The sequence below is a fragment of the Ochotona princeps genome, chromosome 10, assembly GCF_030435755.1.
Source record: "Ochotona princeps isolate mOchPri1 chromosome 10, mOchPri1.hap1, whole genome shotgun sequence".
NCBI lineage: Eukaryota > Metazoa > Chordata > Mammalia > Lagomorpha > Ochotonidae > Ochotona > Ochotona princeps.
Window position 1 is genome coordinate 71851021 of NC_080841.1, and position 22947 is coordinate 71873967.

General features: G+C 51.1%; 1 protein-coding gene across 1 annotated transcript in view; it reads left to right on the forward strand.

Annotated features, from left to right (window-relative positions):
* C10H10orf67 (chromosome 10 C10orf67 homolog) overlaps positions 1 to 22947 on the forward strand; it is a 123357-nt gene that overhangs the window by 26892 nt on the left and 73518 nt on the right. The window contains exons 5-8 of the mRNA XM_058668907.1: positions 280 to 435; positions 5826 to 5973; positions 7041 to 7099; positions 11706 to 11771. Of these exons, the coding sequence (XP_058524890.1) occupies positions 280 to 435; positions 5826 to 5973; positions 7041 to 7099; positions 11706 to 11771 (429 nt within the window). The remainder of the gene's footprint in view (positions 1 to 279; positions 436 to 5825; positions 5974 to 7040; positions 7100 to 11705; positions 11772 to 22947) is intronic.

Genomic DNA, 22947 nt, shown 5'->3' on the forward strand with positions numbered 1-22947 from the left:
TGCTATAGTTAACACAAACTTGGCATTAGCCCGTCCCGGGATGCCCGCCAGCTGTTGGCTGCTTTTCCCCCAGCTGTGTAACCCTTGCCTGGGTACAGTACCACCTAGGCAGTTGCCTACAGCTGGGGCATGTTTACATCTCCACAGTTCCTAAAAGCCAAATGTGAATGACAAAAAATGGCACAATGTTACCGAGTCGGCAGCTCAGCTCAAACCCAATGGGGGTGTCGAGCCCTCAGCCACCCCCGCAACGTCTAATCCTCAGTGTTTCCTCCCCAGCATTTCTTCGACGTAGATGAAGAGAAGGCTGCTTTGCAAGATGTGGCCAGTGTCAAGATCGGCGTTTTGCTGAGAAAATTAAAAGAAAGGGAAGAACTGATCAAAGAGTTAAAAGAAGAACTAGACCAAAATGAGGAATACGGGTTCAAAAAAGTGGTAAGTATGGGAAGGTATAGAAGGGACCCTTTGAATGTAAGCAAAGAGCCTGGCACAGTAGCCTAGCAGCTAAAGTCCTTGCCTTGAACGTGCCGGGATCCCATGTGGGCACTGGTTCTAATCCCAGCAGCTCCCTGCTTGTGGCCTGGGAAAGCACTGGAGGACGGCCCAAAGACTTAGGACCCTGTACCCGCGTAGGAGACCCGGAAGAGGCTCCTGGCTCCTGGCTTCGGATCAGTTCAGCAAACAGAAGATCTTTTTCTGTCTCTCCTCCTCTCTGTATATCTGCCTTTCCAATATAATAATAATAATAATAATAATAATAATATAATGGTAATAATAAATAGAATATAGGCAAAGAAATTCAAACACAGCTAAGGGCTTGTATTAAGAGCAAGTACAGCCCAGCTGGTCTGTATTCCAGGAAACTCGTCGTAGCTTTAAAAGCAGGACAGCAAAGTTAGTCCTCAATTTTAAGATTTATAGCGAGAATCGAATAACCGCCACTGACCGAAAGAAAAACAAAAACAACCCACAAAACCAATCTGGTTCTAAAAGAGTGTGTGATGGGTTTTGGCTGTAATTCTTTGCACTGCTCTCAAGGTCATTCCAAGGGCACGGAGCCGATCTTGCCCAGTCCGAGTCTTCCAGCAGTGTGACCCTCATGTCCAAACGTCCGAAAGGGGAACCCCAGACGAGGCTCCTTCCAAGCGCGTGGTTGGCGGTGGGAGTCAGGAGGGCCTTCCAGCTCCCCGCTGCCTGCCTTGGGGAGGGACCCGTCCCCTGGTCAGGGCAGCCCTCAATACCCTCACGACCTTGCTAGAATGGATCTTTTCTTTTCTTTTCTTTTCTTTTCTTTTCTTTTCTTTTCTTTTCTTTTCTTTTCTTTTCTTTTCTTTTCTTTTCTTTTCTTTTCTTTTCTTTTCTTTTCTTTTCTTTCTTTCTTCCTTCCTTCCTTCCTTCCTTCCTTCCTTTCTTTCTTTCTTTCTTTCTTTCTTTCTTTCTTTCTTTCTTTCTTTCTTTCTTTCTTTCTTTCTTTCTTTCTTTCTTTCTTCCCTTCTTTCTCTCTCCCCCTCCCTTCCTTCCTTCCTTTCACTCTGAAAGGCAGATTTTATAACAGAGGAGAGATAGCTGAAGTTTTCCCTCTGCTGATTCACTCCCCTGCTGTTTTCACTCAGCTGATTCACAACAGCTGGAGGTGAGCTGAGCCAGGAGCCGGCAGCCTCCTCTGGGTCTCCCACGTGGGTGTATTGTCCCAAGGCTTTGGGTCCACTTCTGCTGCTTTCCCAGGCCACAAGCAGAGAACTGGATGAGAAGTGGAGCAGCCGGGGCACAAACCGGTGGTCACATGTGATACTGTTGCTTAAGGACAGAGGATTAACCCGCTGTGCCACCACACAGCCCTGAGGATGATCTTGTTTTTGAATCTGGAAGGCAGGTGCGCATACATCCACACAGACACGTGCTCCACCCACAGAGCTCTCCCCAGGGCTAGGCCAGGCCAACGGCAGGAGCTCAGGCTGGGTCTCCCACATGGGTGGCATGATGGGGATTTGAACCCAGGCACTGTGTGATGCGCTGTGGGCGTGCCAAGCAAGCAGTGTCTTCAGCAGCCTGTCAGACACCTGCCCTAATGCCATTGTTATTTGCCCCCCAGGGAGAGCACATCAGAATTCCCACAGGTGGGCTACGATGTGAGGGAATTTTAATCTTAGACGCATGTGTTGGTTTCGGGTGTCAAAATGGAGTGACACAGAATCAGATATTGGGTCACAGCAAACCCCTGAGAAATGCTTTCTGTTTTTCCTTAGTCCTCTGATACAATTTTCCTGAAAACGGCAAGATTTCCGTTCTTAGAGGAGCGCTTGTCGCTTTGAAATTTTTATCTTGTACAACTGCTCCCTCTAGTGGTGTAAAAAGTCCTGCACCATCTCATGCTCGCACAGACACAGGCGGTGGGGAAAGCAACCCCAAACTGAAAAACAGGCATGAAAATAACTTGAAAATCTGTATACACATGTAAGCTCTAGTTAGTTTCTCTCAAACTCACTGTTTTCTTCTGAACCCATAGGCAGATGACGCAAGCCGCTCTGTGGGGGACAATAAGCAGTCATACTGCCTTTTCCTGTATACTGTTTGTGAGGCCAAGGGGGCTCTGGGCAAGGAAGCTCCCTGGTTGCTGGCACACCGCGTGCCAAGTGTCTCCAAGAGTGGCCTCCCTCGGGGTGGGGAGGGGGCGTGAGGTTTTTCTGTTTCGTTCTGCGGGCAGTCGCTGTCTGCCAGTCCCTTGAGGGTCCCCCACGTAGGGGAGGGGAGCGTGTTGGTGTGTGGATGCGCGCACGCGCGTCTTCATTTCAGCCGGACTTGCCACTTCAGACAGACGTGCCATTGTTCCCTCTTCCCGCGACGCGGCCAAACCACACGCAATTGCCAGCACCTCCCCGTCCCCCCCTACCAGCCCTGTGTTGGGGGACCGTATCTGCCTGTTGCCCACAGGCCTGAAACAGAGCTGGCATTCAGCAGGCAGCTCTGCAGGGCCGCGCTGCCCCAGCGTGCCACTTCCCTGCCTGTCAGTCACTGGGGATGCACCTGCTCTCCTCCATGGCTGTCATGAGACACGGGCTCGCACGAGAGCCCTCCTCTCCACCCTCCCCACTGCCCACCTCCCCGGATTGAGACGTCCACTGCCCCCCTGTGTAGGGAGCCTGCAGGGTGAGGATGCTGACAGCCGGGACCATGGTCGACCAGGGCAGCAGCCGAGGAGGGCGCGGATGAGCTTGCCGGCTCATCCGTAGCAGCAGCACCAGCCTCAGCAGATCCTCACCAAGCTACAGACCCACCCAAGGAGGCTCCGGGTCCACACACCCCACTTTGAGCAGCCCGGCTTTCTCACAGGCCCGTCTTGCAGAAAACGTTCTCTGAGAGATTGCATGTGGGATCCCAAGCCAGGGAAAGGCAGTGCTGCACGCCGTGGCCAGGCAGTGGTGGTGGAAAAATCACCAAAACAAACAAACAAACAAACCCCACATGCAACACCCCTCTGATGTCCTGGTTGTCCGGGAACAGGAAACCCTGAGTGTGGCCGGCACACACACACCCGCACATACTCACACACGCCTGCACATACTCACACACGCCCACACACACACACCTCAGCTGCACCTTATACCAGACTTGTCACGTGGGCAGATGGCTGCAGTAGCAGCACCGCCACCAAACCCGCCACTCCGAGTGTCACCCAGAACCTCAGCAGCCCCCTACCCTCACCCGCATGAGCTGTCCCTTTGTTTCTGTTGCTGATAGTGAGTGCTCCTGTGGCCTGTGGACACTGCACGGTCACAACTTGCAGTTCCCCTAGCCGACAGATGGTGGGGGCATAGCCAAGGGTCACTTTCCCTGCAGGGCAATGCCTAAAAACCCCACCGGCCTCCCTGGGCGCTGCTGGCTTCCCCGCCAAGATCCTTAGGAGCCGTTCAGGCCCTCGGCTGCTCTGCTGCTTCTGATCCATTCAAAGCGTCCCGTGGATAAGGAACGTCCCCGTGCCCCACCTGTGGGCTTTGCCCCCGTGTCTGATGCCACCTGGCACCTTCAGTGTTTGTTTATTTCAACCAAAGACACTTGGAGTCCACAGACAACTTGTTGATATTTCTTTCGTCTAGGGTGGCCTTGAAAGGAGCCTTGATGGGATGGGAAATCGATGACTGGGTTTTTGTTTTTTTCCCTTAAGAAAACAGTGTTGTTGATGAACTACTTTCTCGGTTTGTGAGTTCTCATTGGTTGAAAAGGAAGCCAACTCTGGCAGGCACGCACTGGGCGGCGAGGTACAGCGCTGAGGGTTTGTAACCGGGCTTGCCATGAGAATGTCACGGCGTTTTCAAAGCTGCTCATCACGCAAGCCATGTCATCCAAAAGTCACTGCGTTGTAAGGGCTTCTTAGCTGACATGCAGCAGTGCAGTCCGGCCACCTGTTTCTCTTTTGCGACCTGCCAGTCGGGGGGGAATACCTTAAGAGCCGGAGAGTAAGCCAGGACCTGCATAGGAGTGACTGTGTATCTGGGTGGTGGCGGGGGAGAATTTCTTCTGACTTTTGTACCATCATGGTTTACTATCAGAAAAAAAAAAAAAAGTTAAAATGGACCTAGGGAATAAAGCTTGGAAGTCTCTTGTTAGCGTCTGTCAGCCCTTGGACGTGAGGCATGCAGACGCTTTCAGTCTGAGCACATACTGACACCTCTCTAACATTTCCGGGGCCGCGAGATCTGCGTCCCGTGTCCTCGTCAGGGAGGGTTGACGCTGTACGGCAGCCTCGCCCATTCCTTACGTCTTAATTTTTAGCAGAACTGTGTGGTGGGGGCTGGCAGAAGCGAGCATTTTAGGGAACATATTCAGATGTTTTCAATAGCCTCCCCGAGGCAGACACGAAGACCCCCACACCGAAAGAAAGAGCGACTGTCCCCCCGCATCCGCTGCTGTTGCGTTAGAAAAAGACCATCCCAAGGCAAGATTTAAACAAAGGACACACATAATAAAAATGTAAATGAGTTGGCCTTACCAAAACTATAACTTTAGAAGTCCTTTGTTGCAAGTTATCAGGGGAAACCTTCTTACGAGGTAATCACTGTTGGCATAGAGATTTAAACCGAGGCCCTCAATAGCCCCTCCCGAGAGAGGCCCGCGCAGGGCTGGGCGCGGGTGACAGGCATGCAAAGCCACGTTAACGTGCCACCGCGTGTGAATTGCCTCTGGGTGGCTCCTCCACCCAGAGAAAGCCAACTGTGTGCATATCCGCGCGCCTGACGGGCTCCATGCGGCTCCCAGCCTGCAAACGTCACCGCCTTGACGTGTGATGTGTTCCTCCCGACACCAGGGAAATGCCACAAAGACGACAAGCGCCCCCCGCACCTCCGCCCCCGCTTAGCCCGTTGCACTCTGCCACCCCCTGGCGCTGCCCGTCCCGGTCTCCCCCCCACCCCCGGCCTGCCTGGTTACAGGCGGACAGCACTTCAGACACACACAGGGAGCTGTGGGTGGAGGGGGGCCCCAGCTGCCTCCCGGACACAGGCTCCATAATGAATTGACCTGAATGATGAGGGCACACAAACAGTATGATATGCATTATTCCCATCAATAAAAATGCCCCCCAATGAGCCGCGGTCTTTGTGCCGAAGGCGCTGCGCGGCTTTTCTTCGCGCAAGCTCCGTGGAGTCTCCTTGCGTTTCTTTCTTTCTTTCATCTTTCTGTTTTTTCAAACTATTCATATTGTAAGCATGCAATAGCATTCAGAAAATTATAGCATCGCTGCTCTGCCATTATCCGTTATTGTGCGTGGCGTTGCATATGTAAATCCTCTCCCTCTCTTGAGAGGTAATGGGATCTCCATCTTCTCGCAGGACTCCTTCGCCATAAAGACCAGCTCTACCAAATCAAACGTCGACAAGGAGGTCCTGGAGTACAAGCTGGAGAATGAGCGCTTGCTGCAGGTCATTGCGGAACTCGAAGAAGAGTTGCAGATGAACCTCAAAGAAAATGCGGATTTAGGTATCACGGTTCGGAGTCCTTTTTGCAGAAAACAATCCGCCCCCCCCCCCCCAAAAAAAAGAACCCAACACATCCATGCACTGGGTGCTTTGTAAAATGCCTGACTGCGCTTTGTCCCTTTGATTTCCACTTAGCAGATGAGAACATCCGCATGCTCTCTGTCTTTGACTTCTGTCGGGGCGTCATCCCTTGCTGGGGACAAGGAGGGTCTGTCTGGCATGGGTACTGTCAAGCTGTGTTAGGTGAACTCAGAGCATCAGCCTTGGCTCGAGCGTGGCATCCCACGTTCTGCTTTCATATGCTGAGGAGAACCTGAGCACATTGGCTTTCTTCACTGAACCGTTTCTCCTGAACTTTGCCACAGTGCAATACCTGAGTATCCCCGCATCCACACCCAAGGGTGTCCCTTGAAGTGGAGGGAGACAGGGTCAGCCCTTCAGGGAGAAGCATGCCACCTGCTCATGACTCATGGTTTTGCATTTCTGGTAGAAACTTTGAAGTACCACTCGCTCACGTGTCGTCTGGGGAAGCCTGTCATCCCCTCAGGCGTTGGTGAATGTTGGCATGAAATCACCAGTCAGGTTACTCTCTGTCACCTCTCGTCTTTGTGTTAATTACACAGTGTTGCCTTTAATCTGAAAAACCTTAGGAATGTGAAAAATCACACCGTGCCAATATGGTTCCCAGACAGCACAGCCATAATTTTTTTTTTAATTTTTCTCAGATTGTGGTAGTCCTTATTAAGTCATAAAGTGCCACCTGCTAACTACTCAAATCGGCCATGTGGCTTAAGAACAGAAAGCATCCATGGTTAGTCACCAGGACAAGCCCTCCGCCACACTTGGCTCTTGAACTTACTTCTTCATTCCCTCTCCGACCAGCCGTCTGAACAGCGGGAGGAAGGCTGTGAATGTCAAGGGCGGTGGTGAAGGTCGCAGTCTTGCTAGGGCTTGATGTCCACCAGGCCTGCCAGGGGGCTGTGCTGCCCAGCCCGGAGCAGGCAGCCTTGAATGTAGGGCCATACGCATGTAATTTCATGGTTGGCCCCTTCCTGCTTTTGTTTGCAGAAGCTGAATATCTAAGTCTGAAAGAGAACTCAGAAAAGGATCAGAAAACCATTCAAAAGGTACTGTAGCGTCTCTACGTTGATAAATGACTCTCTCGGATGGGAAGATGAGCGGCCGGCCGGCCGAGCGCCCGAGACAAGGAGAGAGGCTGACCTGGAGAGCTGATTTGCCCTAGTCCTTTGGGGACAGTGGCTGGTAGTAAGCAAGGATCCCATTGGTGTGGCTCCCCGGTCCAAGGGTCTTGCCCCAGTCGGCATACCTGAACATCTGCTCTGTTGTGCCTGTGAAACCGGAAGTTCCACCATGCAAGGGGGTCCCCGGATGTGCTTGTGGTCGTGTGAAGATTCTGTAGTGCAAAGAGAGCGGTCCGGCCATCAGCGCCCATGCTGGTTGACATCCGCGTTCCTCTGAATATGCCAGAATCGGGTTCTTACCTGCTAACGCTCTCACTGACAGTGGAGAATTAGGTGTTTTTAAAAAAGTATTTATTTATTCATTTTGAAAATTTGTTGTTATTGGAAAAGGAGATTTGTAGACAGAAGGAGAGATGAAGATCTTCTCTCCACTGGTTCCCTCCCTAAATGGCTGCAATGGCTGGAGCGGAACCTGTCCAAAGCCGGGAGCCAGGAGCTTCTTTTGGGTCTCCCATGTGGGTGCATGGGCCCAAGGACTTGAGCCATCCTCTGCTGCTTTCCTAGGCCTCAAGCAGGGAGCTGGATGGGAAGTGGAGCTTCCGGGACATGAACCTGGCGCCGTATAGGATCATGTCATGTAGTATCCTGGCACCACAGAATGGGGGATTAAGATGCTGCCCCACAGCAGTAACCCCAAGACAGCAGGGAATTCTTTCCATTTCATGAACAGGCAGCCTTCTGGTGCTGCTGTGCCCTGCACTGTGTTGTCTGGGCCTGGCACTGGTCCCCTGCTGTTAGGGTTCGTATTTGTCCCTTGGAGCATCAGCTCCTATAGGCCAGACATCCCCCAGAGCTGCACCTGTGCTTGTACTAACCCTTTGAGTGGTTAGTAGGATGAGAGTTCATCAGCATTATAGAGAAGGCAGAGTCCCATCCCAAGTCTTCCCACATGATCCCAAGCCTCTTCCCATACCTTTCTCGAATATTGGCTTTTTGAGCTAATTGGACTAGGTTAAAAGCCAAATTCCTCAGACACAGGAGCCACTGTTCAAGGGACCCCTGGTGCCTATGGGCCTCCATCCCTAGCCCAGCCAGAGCTGGCTGAGCAGCCGGGAGAGAGAAAGCAAAAGAGAGGGATGAAAGAGAGAGAGATCTGAAAGCCATGTCAGTCGCCCTGCCACACCTGGTCGGAATTGCAAGTGGGCTCAGCATCTGCCGCAAAGGCACCATTGTGGCCCGTGAGCACAGGTGTGAGTGCCACCTTCCTTCCATCATCCTCAGAGGCTGGAAAGGAATGCCCAGATCACTAGCCCCCGGATTTGAAGCATTTCTAGAACTCTGTTGGTCTATGGTAACGCTGGCTGGCAGAGCCAAGTCACAGCCATGCTGCTGTGTTGGTGAGGAGCGCAGTAAGGGATCCGAACAGAAACGCCGCTGTCTGCCGTGGGGCCATCTGCCCTTAGGTCAGCTGCGAGACCAGCCGAGGGTACAGAGGGCAGCCTCCCCTTGCAGTGTCCCCACTGCCCAGCGCCAAGCCCCTGACCACAAGTGGCAGCTGAGTCCTTGGGATGGACTCAGAAAGAAACTGTGTACCTGCTGAGCTTTTTAATTTTCACACTTATACCTCTCCTTGTTGTTGGAAAACCTTGGCGTGTATTTTCAATAACAAGTGTGTGAGTCTGGTCTCTCACTGGTAAGTGTCATGAGATTGAAAGAGCAGATTAACTGTTTCTGGTGAAAATTTAGCTTCCAAATTGAAAAAAAAATGTGAAAGATTACTGATAGTTTTTAATAGTTGGTAAGATTTGTCATTTATTTGAAAGGCAGAGAATGAGAGAGAGAGAGAGAGAGAGAGAGAGAGAGAGAGAGACAAAGACAGGGGCAGAAGGGAATGGATTTCCAGCCCTCATGCCCTCAATAGCTGGGGTTAGGCCAGGCTAAAGTCCAGAGATGGGACTTCCGCCCAGGTCTCCCATGTGGATGACAGTGATTGCGCAACTTTGGCCATCATGATATGCTGCCTCCAAGACGCACAAGCAGGAAGCCGTATTGGAAATGGAGCTTCCGGGATTTGAACTGGCACCATATGGGATGCCCACAGGCAGCGGCTTCACACACTATGCCACAGCATCAGCCCCTCCTAGGCACTTTAGCAGGAAGTTGGATGGGGAGTGCAGAGTAGCAGGACATGCACACACCAGTCACTCTGATATAGGCTGTTGGCATCCGAAGTGGCAGCCTAACCCACCACACCCCAGTGTCCATCACCGGCATTCCTAGTACTGACTACACATTGAATGATAGCATTTCTTTTGCATGTGTTGGTGTTAAAATACAACATTAAGAAGGTATTCTCATTGTTTTGCCTTGAAAAGGTTATTATAACGTTTAAAATTATATATATGTATATATGACTCAGATGTTTCTGTGCAACTATAATCCAGAAAAATCAGCATGCCTCTAATACGCTTGGTAGTTTGTTTCAATGTCCATCTGTCTTCCTTTCACCTTTCTTTATCTGCCTTGCACTCCACAGAGGTGACCTTGGCTATGGGCTCGCAACCCCCCCACCCAAGTATGGGGAGACCTGGATGGAGTTGCTGGCTCCTAGCTTCAGTCTGTCTCAGCTCAGGATACTGTGGGCATCTGATGACCCACCCACCGCTTTCCCCTCTCACGCCAGAAAGTGACGTGATGGGAAGTGTAATGGAGTATGTACATGGGGAAGAGATGCCTGGTTTCATCTGGAAGTTTCTAGAGAGGTCCTTCTCACACAGTCTCCCTGGAGAGGCCCACCCCAGTTGTGTTTTCTTTTTGTCCCCCTGGGTGAGTGAGAATGGGGAGTGTATGCAGTGTGCGATACAGCTGTGGGACCGTTTGTGAGCAGGGGCAGCCGAGGATGGCAGCGAGCATCTTAGAGAAAGATTCCCTGGCTGCCTAGTGAGGTTAAGTTGTAGTGCAGGGCTGGGAGTGTTGGGGAGGGGCAAGCAGGATCCTGGGAAGGGGGGCAATTCAACATGGATTCCATGTCCCCCCAACCCCACAAACATGTTCACAGCGGGACTGAACTTGGGGTTCAGTCCTCTTCTCTGGGATTCTATAACTCAAGCATTTTGATTCCGGTTACCTAATGACAGCTGCATCTGTGTCTGTCACACAGTGTACCCCCTCCCCATGGGGAGGACAGATGACTGACTGCATCAGGGCACAGGGAATGCACAGTGTGCAGTGGGCGGAAGAGCTGAGTCCAGTGTGGTTGGGACCCAAAATCATGGACGGCTGAGCTGTCTGCCAGAGCAGGCCTGGAGTTAGCCACAAAGGGCTAGGGTGGGCATTGGGGAGGCAGTGCTGAGTGTGGAGGAAGGGAAGGATGTGTGGTCAGCCCCAGTAAGATGGGCAACTGAGATTGGGTCCTGGCGAGGGCAAGGCCCCATTGGAGTATTACTGTGCATGGCCAGGAATTTCCAGTACCTTCGGGGTACTTTGAGGCGCTCTGAATACTGTGGCAGGATCAGACTTTTCTGGGAAAGGCTAGAAAACCCAGAGCCAGAGAGACCAGTTCAGAGGTTCCTCGGGCAGACCATTAACAGTCCTGCAACCACTAGGACAGTGACCCTGGGAAAGCTCGTAAGCTAATGTCTAGCACTTGAACTGGAGGGAGGTCAGAACCAAGGGACTGTGACATGTCAACAGCTAGGCATGTGGACACAGCCACCCTGCTGCCGGTAACCACTGATGGCTGTTGTCAGTAGAAAAATGGTTTCATCCCAGGGTGCTTCCAAGAGTTTGGGGATAATAGGATTTCAAAATGAGAGTATTTCTGGGGTAAAGAGATTTTTGAAGTCTGTGCATAGATTTCTTTTTTTCCCATCATCTCCATTTTTCCCAGGAACTTTGTGAGCATCCACTTGTGTACATGGAAACCTAAATGAAGAGAACAAATTAGTACTGCACTGTGGTAGAGTAGGCTGAGCTTCCTCCTGCAGGGCCAGGGTCCCACAGGGGCACCACCTTTTGTCCCAGTTGCTCCACTTCCCCTTCAGTTCCTTGCTTATGGCCTGGAAAGCAGTGGAGGATGGCTCAAGTTCCTGGGCCCCTGCATCCACATGGGAGAATTGGAAGAAGTTCCAGCCTCCCAGCCTTGGAACAGATCAGCTCAGCTCAGCTCTAGACATTGCGGCTCTCTGGGGAGTGAACCACCCGATGGAGCTCTCTGCGACTGTCTTCTCTGTAACCCAGCCTTTCAGATACGAATAAGATAAATCATTGAAGAGAGAGAGAGAGAGAGAAGAAAGCATGGGAGGAGTAGGATTAATCTCTTTGTATGTTATTATCACATTTCAGGGTGGTGGGGAGCTGAGGAGGCTTAATACATTAGCATTTTCTGGGTCTGTATTATTCTAATGTGGGAACTCCAAGAATTCACTGAGTCCTGTGTTCATATTGTGATCCGTGTGGAAGTCCCACTGAATTCTGTGGAAGAAGGCTTTCTGCAGTTCTTTAACCACCATGTCATATTCTTCTGTTTCAGCTAATTGATGGCAGAGCGAGATTAAAATATGAGCTCGACTGCGAAAAGGCATTGGTTCAAGAAATGGTAAGACGATTTGAGCGTGAGCTCTCTCCTTCAACTTGATCGAATGTTTTTAAGGGCGTGCCTAATTTGCAGATGTTTCCAAAGGCTCATTTTGAAGAGCTGTGCTGACAATACATTGATAAAAACTTATATGGAGTTTTCCATAAGAAATAGTGCTACCACTTAAAACAGGGTTCCAAAGTTTTGCATTTTATTATGCTCTGTTTCCCGCCTCTCCACCCCCTCCCTTTAGCTAGAGAGGAGGGCCCAGTAAGTGGAAGTGTTTGCTATTTTTAGTTACACATCACCCCGAGTGACAGCAGAAAAAGAGCCCAGTGAGATAGTTTGGCATTCTGTGTTAGTCCCCATAAGGAAACACTGCCCTTTTTTTTTTTTTCACCCCCTCTTGTTTTAAGAGAACTCTGCAGACGGCTGGTCTTTTATTTTACCCATTGCCTCCCCACCCACCCATCCACCCACCCCACCCCCCCACCCAGCTTATGCTGTTGGACCGTGGCTTTCAACCGCCATCACCGCTCCTACGTCTTTGTTACAGTAAACTGACTGTGTTTATTATAACACAACATAAAACACAGCTTGAGCCGCGTCCTAAATGTGCTTGAAAAGAATATGACACTGTTTGCGAGAGAAAAGGTTGCTCATAGGAAACCCACAGCACCGCGGATCCCGAGTTGGCTTTTCTTGCCACTTGTCACACTCGGTGCCAAGTCGTGGCTGCTTCCCTAACTTGTGTTTTGTTAACTCTCAGCACCCTGTGTTTTGGGTCCCTTGTCATAGAAATTAATGCCAGACAATGATCCTGGATTACAATGAGGCATTCTATGAAGCCAAGTTTGCAATGCCATGCCGGGTGAAGGTGGGGGTGGGGGGCTGTGTGTAGGGCAGCAGTTACAGCCAGCTATTCATGGAAGCCATGTGTGCGAACAGGCAGGTTCATTGCAGAGGTTTTGCTTTGAAATACCTTGGCTTATGAAAATCGTGTTCTCTGGTGGAATCTACTTGGCCGCTTTTCTTCCCCCCTTGCCCCCAGCCCCATTCCTTCAAAGCATAGACTGCAGTCTTGCCAAAGCCAACAACAACTGGCCGTGCCTATTGGCATGAAGATGGCAGGGTTTGTACAGAGGGGGCTGGTGTTCAGTTGTGAGAAACCCTGGACAAGGAGAGAATGAGACAACTCCGCAGATGACCCTCTGGAACAGGCACGCCACCTCCATGTGCTTGAGTTCCTTTGCTTCCGTTTGACTGGGAGCCTCTTGCAGGTGCTATGGTGTGGCTCCCAGGGTGCAGGGCCTGGCTTATTTTGTGCCTTTAGAAGTTTGCTGAGCAAACTGGCAGTGATTCATAACTGGAGAACTATTAACACCACTCGAGCACATATCTCAGAGCATGCCCCACATCCGGGACTCGGGGTGGGCGGGAAACCGGGTGGGGCTTCTCCCTCAATATCCTCCTTTACCTCAGATACAAGATGGAAACAATATGGACATAATAGTATTGCCCACTTCCCTATCCCCCTGAACCTTTTTTTTTTCTTTTTCTTTCTTTAACTGTAATTAACTATGAAAAGATTGTCAACAACAACACAATAAAATAGATTATTAAAAAAAAAAAAAAAGAAGTTTGCTGAGCCACTCACCTCCCCAACCCCTCCCATACCCTGAACCTGTTTGTTACCAAGCAGCATGGGCCTGCCTCACAGACTCCAGGGCAGGAATGGGTGCCTTGTGCCCCTGTTAGTTTAGGGCTTTACATGGCAGGGGAGGAAAACAGGGGGCTCAGCTGGGCCCAGCGAGGTCACTTCTGCTCAGGGCCTTGGCCCCTAAAGCACGGTGCAGCCCCGCACAGGGAGGCTGGTTTTATTTGTGTCTGACCTCACTCTGTTTCTCACCAATTTCTCCTGCCCTCTCCCATCTTGGAAACCCAGAATTAGGGATGCTGACAAGGGAAAGAGAGGAGAGAGCTTTGACCAGAACTTCCTCGCAGCAAAGCAATAGTTCTGTGTGTGTGTGTGTGTGTCGCGAGTACAGTGTCCCAGGAGAGCTTGTTCACTGGCTGGCTGAGAGCCTAGGGTGAGATGCACAGGAGAGCTGGGAGGAAGCAGGCGGCACTAACAGAAGTGGCTGAGCAGGGACTCCCATGGCGACGGCATCCCGAGGGCGACACTGTGGTGTCATCACAGAGCAGTTTCTGTCTTGCTGTGGCTGCTGAGTCCAGTGGCTCTCCTTTATGCTGAAGCTAACAGATGGAGAGGGTCTATGCTCCATCCATTGGTTCACTCCCCAAATGGTAAGTGAAGGAGTGAGTACCAAAAGATGATGAGTTGGAACTTGCTTAGCTCGTGCTATGGTGTGCACTCCAGATGGGGTTCCCATGCTGGGGGGACTGTCGCTACACACATGCAGCACTGCTGAACGGTGTGGAGAGCAACTGCGGTGTTCAAGACTCATGTCTATGTGTGTATGTGTTTAAAAGGCAGAGTGACAGACAGATAGGGACATGGAAGGGAAGAGGGAGAAATGGAAAGGGAGGGGAGAGGGAGGTAGGGAGAGAGATTGGTCTTTTCATTCAGTGAGTCACTCCCTCAGATGATCACAATAGCCATGGCTAGACCAGGGCCAAATCCAGGTGCTTGAAACTCCCAGCTGGTCTCCCACAAGAGTGGCTGAGGCCCGAGTTCTTCAGTCAGTTTTGGGTCCTTTCCCAAACACGTCAGCAGGGAGCTTGATTGGAAGCAGAGCAGCCAGGGCTAGAGTTGGTGTGCTGATCCTGGATGCCAGCAGTCCATGATGTGGCTTCCTCCACAGTGCAGTGATGCTGGCCCTGCCCAGTGGTGCTAGCTCTGCCCAGTGATGCTGGCTCTGCCCAGTGATGCTGGCCCCGCCCAGTGGTGCTGGCTTTGCCCAGTGGTGCTGGCCCCACCCAGTGATGCTGGCCCCACCCAGTGACACTGGCCCCTGCCCAGTGATGCTGGCTCTGCCCAGTGGTGCTGGCTCTGCCCAGTGATGCTGGCTCTGCCTAGTGGTGCTGGCCCCACCCAGTGACACTGGCCCCTGCCCAGTGATGCTGGTTCTGCCCAGTGGTGCTGGCCCCTGCCCAGTGACGCTGGCCCCTGCCCAGTGGTGCTGGCCCCACCCAGTGACACTGGCCCCTGCCCAGTGGTGCTGGCTCTGCCCAGTGGTGCTGACCCCACCCAGTGGTGCTGGCCCCACCCAGTGACGCTGGCCCCACCCAGTGACGCTGGCCCCTGCCCAGTGATGCTGGCTCTGCCCAGTGGTGTTGGCTCCTGCCCAGTGATGCTGGCTCTGCCCAGTGACGCTGACCCCACCCAGTGGTGCTGGCCCTGCCTAGTGATGCTGACTCTGCCTAGTGGTGCTGGCCCCACCCAGTGACGCTGGCCCCTGCACAGTGATGCTGGCCCCCGCCCAGTGGTGCTGGCTCTGCCCAGTGATGCTGGCTCTGCCCAGTGGTGCTGACCCCGCCCAGTGGTGCTGGCCCTTCCCAGTGATGCTGGCTCTGCCTAGTGGTGCTGGCCCCACCCAGTGATGCTGGCTCTGCCTGGTAGTGTTGGCTGTCAGTTGTCTAGACTTATTTCTCCTGGGGTCAATGCGTTTTGCTGTGAAATTACTCATTTTGTCTGTTCAAAGGAGTTGGAGCAGAATTCAAAGGCATTGAGTAGGATTCTGTAACATTTTGACTTGTTGCACTTGAAGTTTCCCTGGCACTGACCTTTCATTTTCTTGATTGGTCCACCCAGTGATTGTGTATACTTCTCACATCTACTTGAGTCGCTCTCTGCTGAAGCCTGGTTGTATAACACACTAACCCTAATTCATAACATCGGGTTTCATACCAAAGAGCGATGCAGTGGATTAACCCACTGATTGGGATGCCTGTAGCCCACGTGGGAACGCCTGGATTCAATTCTTTTTTTCCCCCACTTCCAGTTAAACTTCCTGCTCACGTATACCCTGGGAAGCAGCTGTGCTGAGGCAGACCCGGGGTCCCTGCAGTCAGAGACTGAAGCTAAGTTCTCTGCTCTCGGCTTCAGTCGACCAGTCACGGCTGTTGTGAGCAACTGGGAAAGAAAGCTGTCACTTTACCTTTCTGATAAATAGGAGTAATACATCTATTTTATTGATTTCTTAAAGATTTATTTATTTATTTATTTATTTATTTATTTATTTTTAAAAGGTTGGCTCTCTCTCTTTTTTTTAAAGATTTATTTTATTTTTCTTACAAAGTCAGATATACTGAGAGGAAAGATAGAGAGGAAGTGGAGCTGCTGGAATTAGAACCAGCGGCCATATGGGATCAAGGCGAAGACCTTAGCCACTAGGCCACGTTGCCGAGCTCCAAGATTTATTTATTTTTATTGGAAAAGCAGATTTACAGGGAGAAGGAGAAATAGACGTAAAGATCTTCCGTCCAGGGTTCACTCTCCAAGTAGCCACAATGGCTAAAGGTCACTTTTCGCATTCTCCCAGTCTCCACTGTTGATCGCCTTTCAGCTATGTGCACTTGAAACAGTGTTCTTCCCTTATAACATCCTTTGAGTCTTCTGAATGTCAGATTTCTTTACACTTTGTACTGTATTTTATTAGCATTATTATCATCATTTCTGTACTTGTCCTGGGAGAGCTAGCCACTCTCTTATCTGCTGGGTCTTGGTGACACCTCTTCCTAGCACTCCCATCATAGTTGCCTGAGTACCCACGCAGGGATGTCCAAGGCATCTTGGGTCTACGAAGCCCCAAATGGTATTGGACTCCCTCACTGCATCAGTCTCCCTTGGCTCACAAAATGGGTCCTGGCTCCCAGGAGCCTGAGCACCAGCCTTGATTTCTCTCCTTCCGTTGGGCTTCACTTCCGTTTCATCCAGCCCTGGTAGACATACATACTTCCTGCCAAGCACCGTTGCGCAGATTCACCTTCCCAAATGTCCTCCCTTCTTTGTTGCTTTGGGGGTTGTCTTAAAGCCATGGATGCTTTTCCCTCGAATTCCCCTAGTTACGGTCTGTGATCTGATCTCCCCTCCACTCCTGTCTTGTGTTGTCTCTGCCTAACAGCCAAGACTTCCTCCCCCTCCTCCCCTCAACGTTCTGCTGCCAAAATTTTCAAACACAAGCAATCTGGGACTGAGTCCCTGGAAACCCACCTCCTGGATTTTCTTCCCAATGGGTTATCTTACCTTCACATCTCTTCATTCGGCTGTTGTACTCCATCAGCTCATTTTTCTGATGCATTTCACAGCACAGTGCCCGTAAGTCATGAGGACACTGCCCGTTAAGTCCTTCAGTAGTGTATGTCAGTTACCTAGAGGCCACCATTTGCCTACAATTCACTGTGTCCCTTTAAGATCATGTATGTGCAGGGGCCAGCGTGGTGGCACAGCACGTTAAGCTGCTGCTTTTGGAGCATCCTCTGGGAGCAGTGACTTGAGGTTTTCACTCGGCATTCGGCTTTACCCTAGGGAATGCTGAGTGCTGTGTAAGGTCCCTTGCAACAGGCATGGGTCAGGCCTGTGCCTACACTACCCTCCAGAAGGAGTGAAGCCCTGCTCCCTAGCTTTGTGTGTGTATATGTGTGGGTGGGTGGGTGCCAGGAAGCGGGGAGGTGTGTGGGGAGATGGGGTGGGTACTGAGCTCCTCCCTTGCCCCTCCTAGTCACCACCAGGGCGGGGGGACCAGTGGGAGCTGCTGGTCTCAGCTCACTGTTTTGCTGCAAGGTAGACAGGCTCAGCTTCCTGCTGACCTTCCTCTTAGGGCGGAGGAGGAGGCAATTGAGGAACTCTGGCTGGCCTTTCACAGCCTCATTCCTCCAGGTGGAGGCCAGGGGTCAAATCCACACTGGGCCACAGCCACATGCACAGCTGAGTCTCCTTGATGCTGGATAGCAGAGGGGGCTGCAGCTGGCTCACTGGCCCTGGGAGAGAGGAGTGAAGCTCATGTGGGCTCACACTGGCCTGCTGCCTTCCCTCTGCATCTTGTTATGAGTGGATGTGGTTGGGGACGGAGGCCCTTGCGTGGCTGACCCTGCTGACGCTGGCAGAGCATAGGGAGTGGGAGGTCACGGCACCCTCTGCGTCTCCAGACAGGACAGGAAAGCTTACCTGCTCAGCTGGTCTTATTAACACTGACATGAATGTGGGTTGACAGTGCTGTTTTACATGTCGATGGGTGTTTACCTCATGCAAGTGTACACATTTGCCAAACGTCATACAATCATGCACTGAAGATATATATATTTCATTACGTATATATATGGCAATACAATCTTTTTTTATAAAATGATCTATTTATTCTCTTTGAAAGATAGAGTTACATAGAGAAGAGAGAGAGTTTCCACCAACTGGTTCACTCCACCAAATCGCTGCAACAACCCAGGCTGGGTCAGGGTGAAGCGAGGAGCTCAGAACTCCATATGGGTCTCCCACATGGGGGGCAGGGACCCAAGCACTTGGGCTCGCACTGCTTTCCCTGGCATATTAGCAGGAAGCAGGATCGGAAGTGGGGCAGCCAGGACTCAAGCTGGAGCCCACATGAGATGCTGGCATCGCAGATTACCCACGACACTACAGCACCATCCCCTTGACGAGGGTTTTTAAATCAGCAATCCTAAAAATCCTTCATCAGAAAGTTATGAATTACTGTGAAACAAACAAAATATAGTGTATTGCAGCCAATTCAGTTTTCTTTTTGCTTTTAGAAATTGAAATTATGGAAATGAAAAAAATCAGAGAAATGAAGTTCACGGGGTAGGCTCACACTAGAGTGGAGCTGTCAGAAAGTGGAGTCAGTGAGCTTGACAACAGATCACCAGAATTTAGCCACTCTAAACGACACACAGACAGTAGATTAAAAAACAAACAGCAAACAAAAACACCCGGGGATGTGTGGAACAATAACAGAACACCTAAGCTCTGTACCATCCGAGGCCAAGAGGGAGAGGAGAGTGAGACCAAAAAGAAACAAACAAAAATCCCTAGAAAGAAAGGCTGATAACATCCCCAAATCTGACGAAAGACGGTTGGCAGAGTTAAAATGCCAAAGCAAACACCAAGTAGAATAAACCCCAGGAGATGCACTCAAGACACGTCATCGTGATGAAACTCCGGAAAACTGAAGACTGAGTGACGCACATCCTGAATGCCCATAGAGGTGCCGAAAAGGCGAATGAATAGTTTTAGCAGGACACAAATTTAAAGGACAGCACTTCTCCCCCGAGACCATGCAGTCCAGAAAGAAGTGACAGGATATGTTTCAAGCACCAAAAGACGTGTGAATTCTGTATCAGACAGAACTGTCCCTCGGGGATGAAAGAGAAAATAAAGATGTCATATGGAGGCAGACAGAATGTGTACAGGAGGCTTTAGCAAATGCTACAGTGACCCCCTGCACGGAAAGAGAATGATTGCTACCGAAGGGCTGGTACTCCATGTGGCACACGTGCAAGGCTCAAGATAAGGGCGATAGTAAGAGTCCACTTGTGGGCCCGGAATGATGGCTTAGTGGCTAAAATTCTCGCCTTGTATCTGCTGGAATCCCATATGGGCACCGGTCGTATCCTGGCTGCTCCACTTCCCTTCCAGCTCCCTGCTTGTGGCCTGGGAAAGCAGTCAAGGACGGCCCAAAGCCTTGGGACCCTGTACCCACGTGGGAAATCTGGAAGAGGTTCCTGGCTCCTGGCTTCAGAGCCGCTCAGCTCCAACAATTGTGGCCACCTGAGGAATGAACCACCAGTTGAAAGATCTTTACATATCTCTTCTTTCTGTGTATCTGCCTTTACAATAAAAAATAATAAAACACAGCTTTAAAAAAGAATCCATTCATGAGTTTCTGAAATCAGATTTCATGGTTGATGCCACAATTATAATTAACTCGGTCTGCAATGCATGGAGAAGGAAGTACTGAACGAAGGCAACTCTAACTTGTTGGCAAGGTGTGTAGGTTGACTCTGGAGGCGGAGTTGGTGGAATGGGCAAGGCCAGGCCAAACCATAACACACTGGCATGCTCAGGAGCCAGGATGGGGTGAGGGCCATGCTGGACTATCAGATGCTAGGCTAGCATATCTACCGGTTTGCATGAAAGCCAGGGTAGAGGGCAGGCTGGGCAAAGCTAGGCTGCAGCACCCACTAGCAAAAGTTGGAACTGGGAGTGCGCTGGGCCAGGTCAGGCTAGAGCATTGATGGCAAAGGCCAGTATGGGGGATAGACTGTGCCAGGCTGTGTCGGAGCAACTACCATCTTGTGCAAGATCTGTAGCTAGGAGTGAGTCTGGTTGGGGAGCTAAGGGGATGCCTCAGCTAGGCTATGGTTTCCACTAGTGAGCGTGAGAGCTGGAATGGGGGTGACAGAGTGGGCTGGACATGGCTACAGTATCCCTTGGCACGTGTGTGTGTGTGGACTGGGTCTGGGGTGTGCCAGACTGGGCTAGGCTCCAGCACCCAGTGGTGTTCATGAGAGCCAGGGTGGGTGTAGGGCAGGCTGGGCTAGGTCTTGGCACCTGCTGAAACATACAAGAACTGTATCTAGGGGTGGGCCAGGTATGGCTGGACTGTAGCATCCAACAATAAAAGCCAGAATGGGTGAGCTGATCAGGCAAGGCCACTGTAACTGTGAGGACAGTAGGTAGGCCAAGTCAGGCTGGGTCAAAACCCACCAGTGTGCACAAAATCTGCAACTGGGAGGTGACCTGATAGAGGAGTTTGGGAAACTCTTTTGTCAGGACACAGTCCCTGGAGGTGAGCGTAGAAGTCAAGGCGTGGAGCAGCCCAGACCAGGCCAGGTTACATAATGTGTGGGTCAGGTCTGGGGGTGGGTCAAGCTTGGCCAGTTCATAGTACCCATTGGCAGATGTGAGAACCAGGGCAGGGTGCAGGACAGGCCGTGTTAGGACACAACACCAGCCAGTTCACATTAGAACCAGGATGGGACGAGACTGACTGGGCTGGGCTAGGCTAGGCTGTAGCACCTACCTAGGTGCTGGGATGGGAGGCAGACCAGCCCTAGCCAGGCTGCAGCACCTGCCAGTAAATATTGAGGTGAGGTGGGTCATGCCAGACTGTATCACATCATCCACTAGCACACCTAAGACCTAAGGGGAGGGGTGTGAGCCAGGTAGGGGGACAGCGTGGTCTCCCCTGCTGGACCACTGCTCTAGCTGATAAACTTGAGAACGGGAACTGGAAGCAGATCAGGCTGGGCTGAGCTCCGAAGCCCATTGACCTGTGAGCTGGTTCAGGGAGAGAGCCAGATTGGCCTAAGTGACCATATACACTGCTACATGCATGAGCCAGAGTAAGTGCAGGCTGGTTGGGTTTTGCTGCAGCATCAGCTAGCAGGTGCTGGGACTGGGGGCAAGTCCTGTCAGGCTAGATTGCAGAACCACCTAGAAAGTGCAAGATCTGGGACATAGAGATGGCCTAGTAGAGAAATTGTGGGCAGTCCCTGATGGGCTGCAACTCCTATCAGCGAGAATGGAAGCCGAGTTTGTGGGCAGGCCTGATTAGACATGCAGTGGCACCTGCTGGTATGAGTGTGAGTTGGATAGTGGGGTAGTTGTGCTGAGCTAGGCTCCAACACCCATCGCTGTGTACAAGAGTTGAATGGGATGCACAGACTGTACCAGTGTGTTGCATATACTGGCCTGTTCAGGAGCTGGGGCTGGTGGCAGGCCTGGTGGGGATTAGTGAGGGTCGCTTCTATTAGGCTGCAGTTCCACTAGTGTGTGAAGGCTGAATGTGTGGTGGGCAGGGTTAGGCTGGGCCATGGAATTCATTGGTTTGCATTTGAATGTGGCTGGGACGGAACTCACCTAGCAACTATAACCACCAGTATGCACAGGCTGACCCTGCACTGGCTGGCACACAGAGGAGTCAGGTTGGGGTCACCACTAGTGAGGTGTTTTTGGGGGGACTCTGCAACTGGCTCACTGGACTTGGAACTTCAGATATGGGGAGAATGGCAGGATCTGTGGTCTGACCATGGAGTGCATGTGTCAGCAGTTGGTCTCCTTAGTTGTGGAAGCCCGTGCAGTGGACGGTATGCCCAAATGCACATCAGGGACGCTACAGGCAGTCCATTGAGTCCTGCAGAGGACCTCTAGTACCATGGAGGGCAGAACGAATTGGACAACTCTCCCACCCAAGCTTTGACATTGAGTATCTGGGTGAATTGAGACTCAGGTGGACTATGTCAGCCAATGGACTTTGGAAGGATTTCCTCAACCTTGGAGTGATTAAATCAACAAAATCTCAAAACCACTTAAGCAAAATCCTCGGAGCATGCTCCACATCAGGGACCCTGGGATGACCTGAGGTGGCCGTCCACTATCCCTGGGTCCTGATGCGGCTGGGCTGCTAGGAACAACCCTCTCCTTTCTCTCCAATTTTTCCAGATACAGGGAGAGGGGAGGAGATTGGAGGCAGTTGTCTCATCCCTCGCTCCTCCCCACCCTAATTGGTAGTCTACTTAGGCATGCATGTAAACTATGTAAACTTTTATTTTATTTTTTTTAAAGATTTATTCATTTTATTACAGCCAGATATACACAGAGGAGGAGAGACAGAGAGGAAGATCTTCCGTCCGATGATTCACTCCCCAAGTGAGCCGCAACGGGCCAATGCGCGCTGATCCGAAGCTGGGAACCAGGAACCTCTTCCAGGTCTCCCACACGGGTGCAGTGTCCCAATGCATTGGGCCGTCCTCGACTGCTTTCCCAGGCCACAAGCAGGGAGCTGGATGGGAAGTGGAGCTGCTGGGATTAGATCCGGCGCCCATATGGGATCCCGGGGCTTTCAAGGCGAGGACTTTAGCCACTAGGCTACGCCGCCAGGCCCAATGTAAACTTTTAAACTATGTAAACTATCAAAACTAAAATGAATTTATTAAAAAAACAGAAGTGGCACAACCAGGACATAAACCAGTGCCCACAGGGGATACTGGCATTGCAAGTGGTCGTTTAACTGTCTATGTCTATTCATTGGCCCCAAAACACAATTTTTTTTTTAAAGTAACATAAATCTGAACACATTTCAAAAGGTGAAATTTTACATACTGTGTTCTTCAATCATGATGGGATCAAAATAAATCAATTGCAAAAGACAAGAGGACCATCTCCAAACACTAGTAAATTCAGCCACACACTTTGAACAGGAAGGTTCAGTGTGTGTTAACT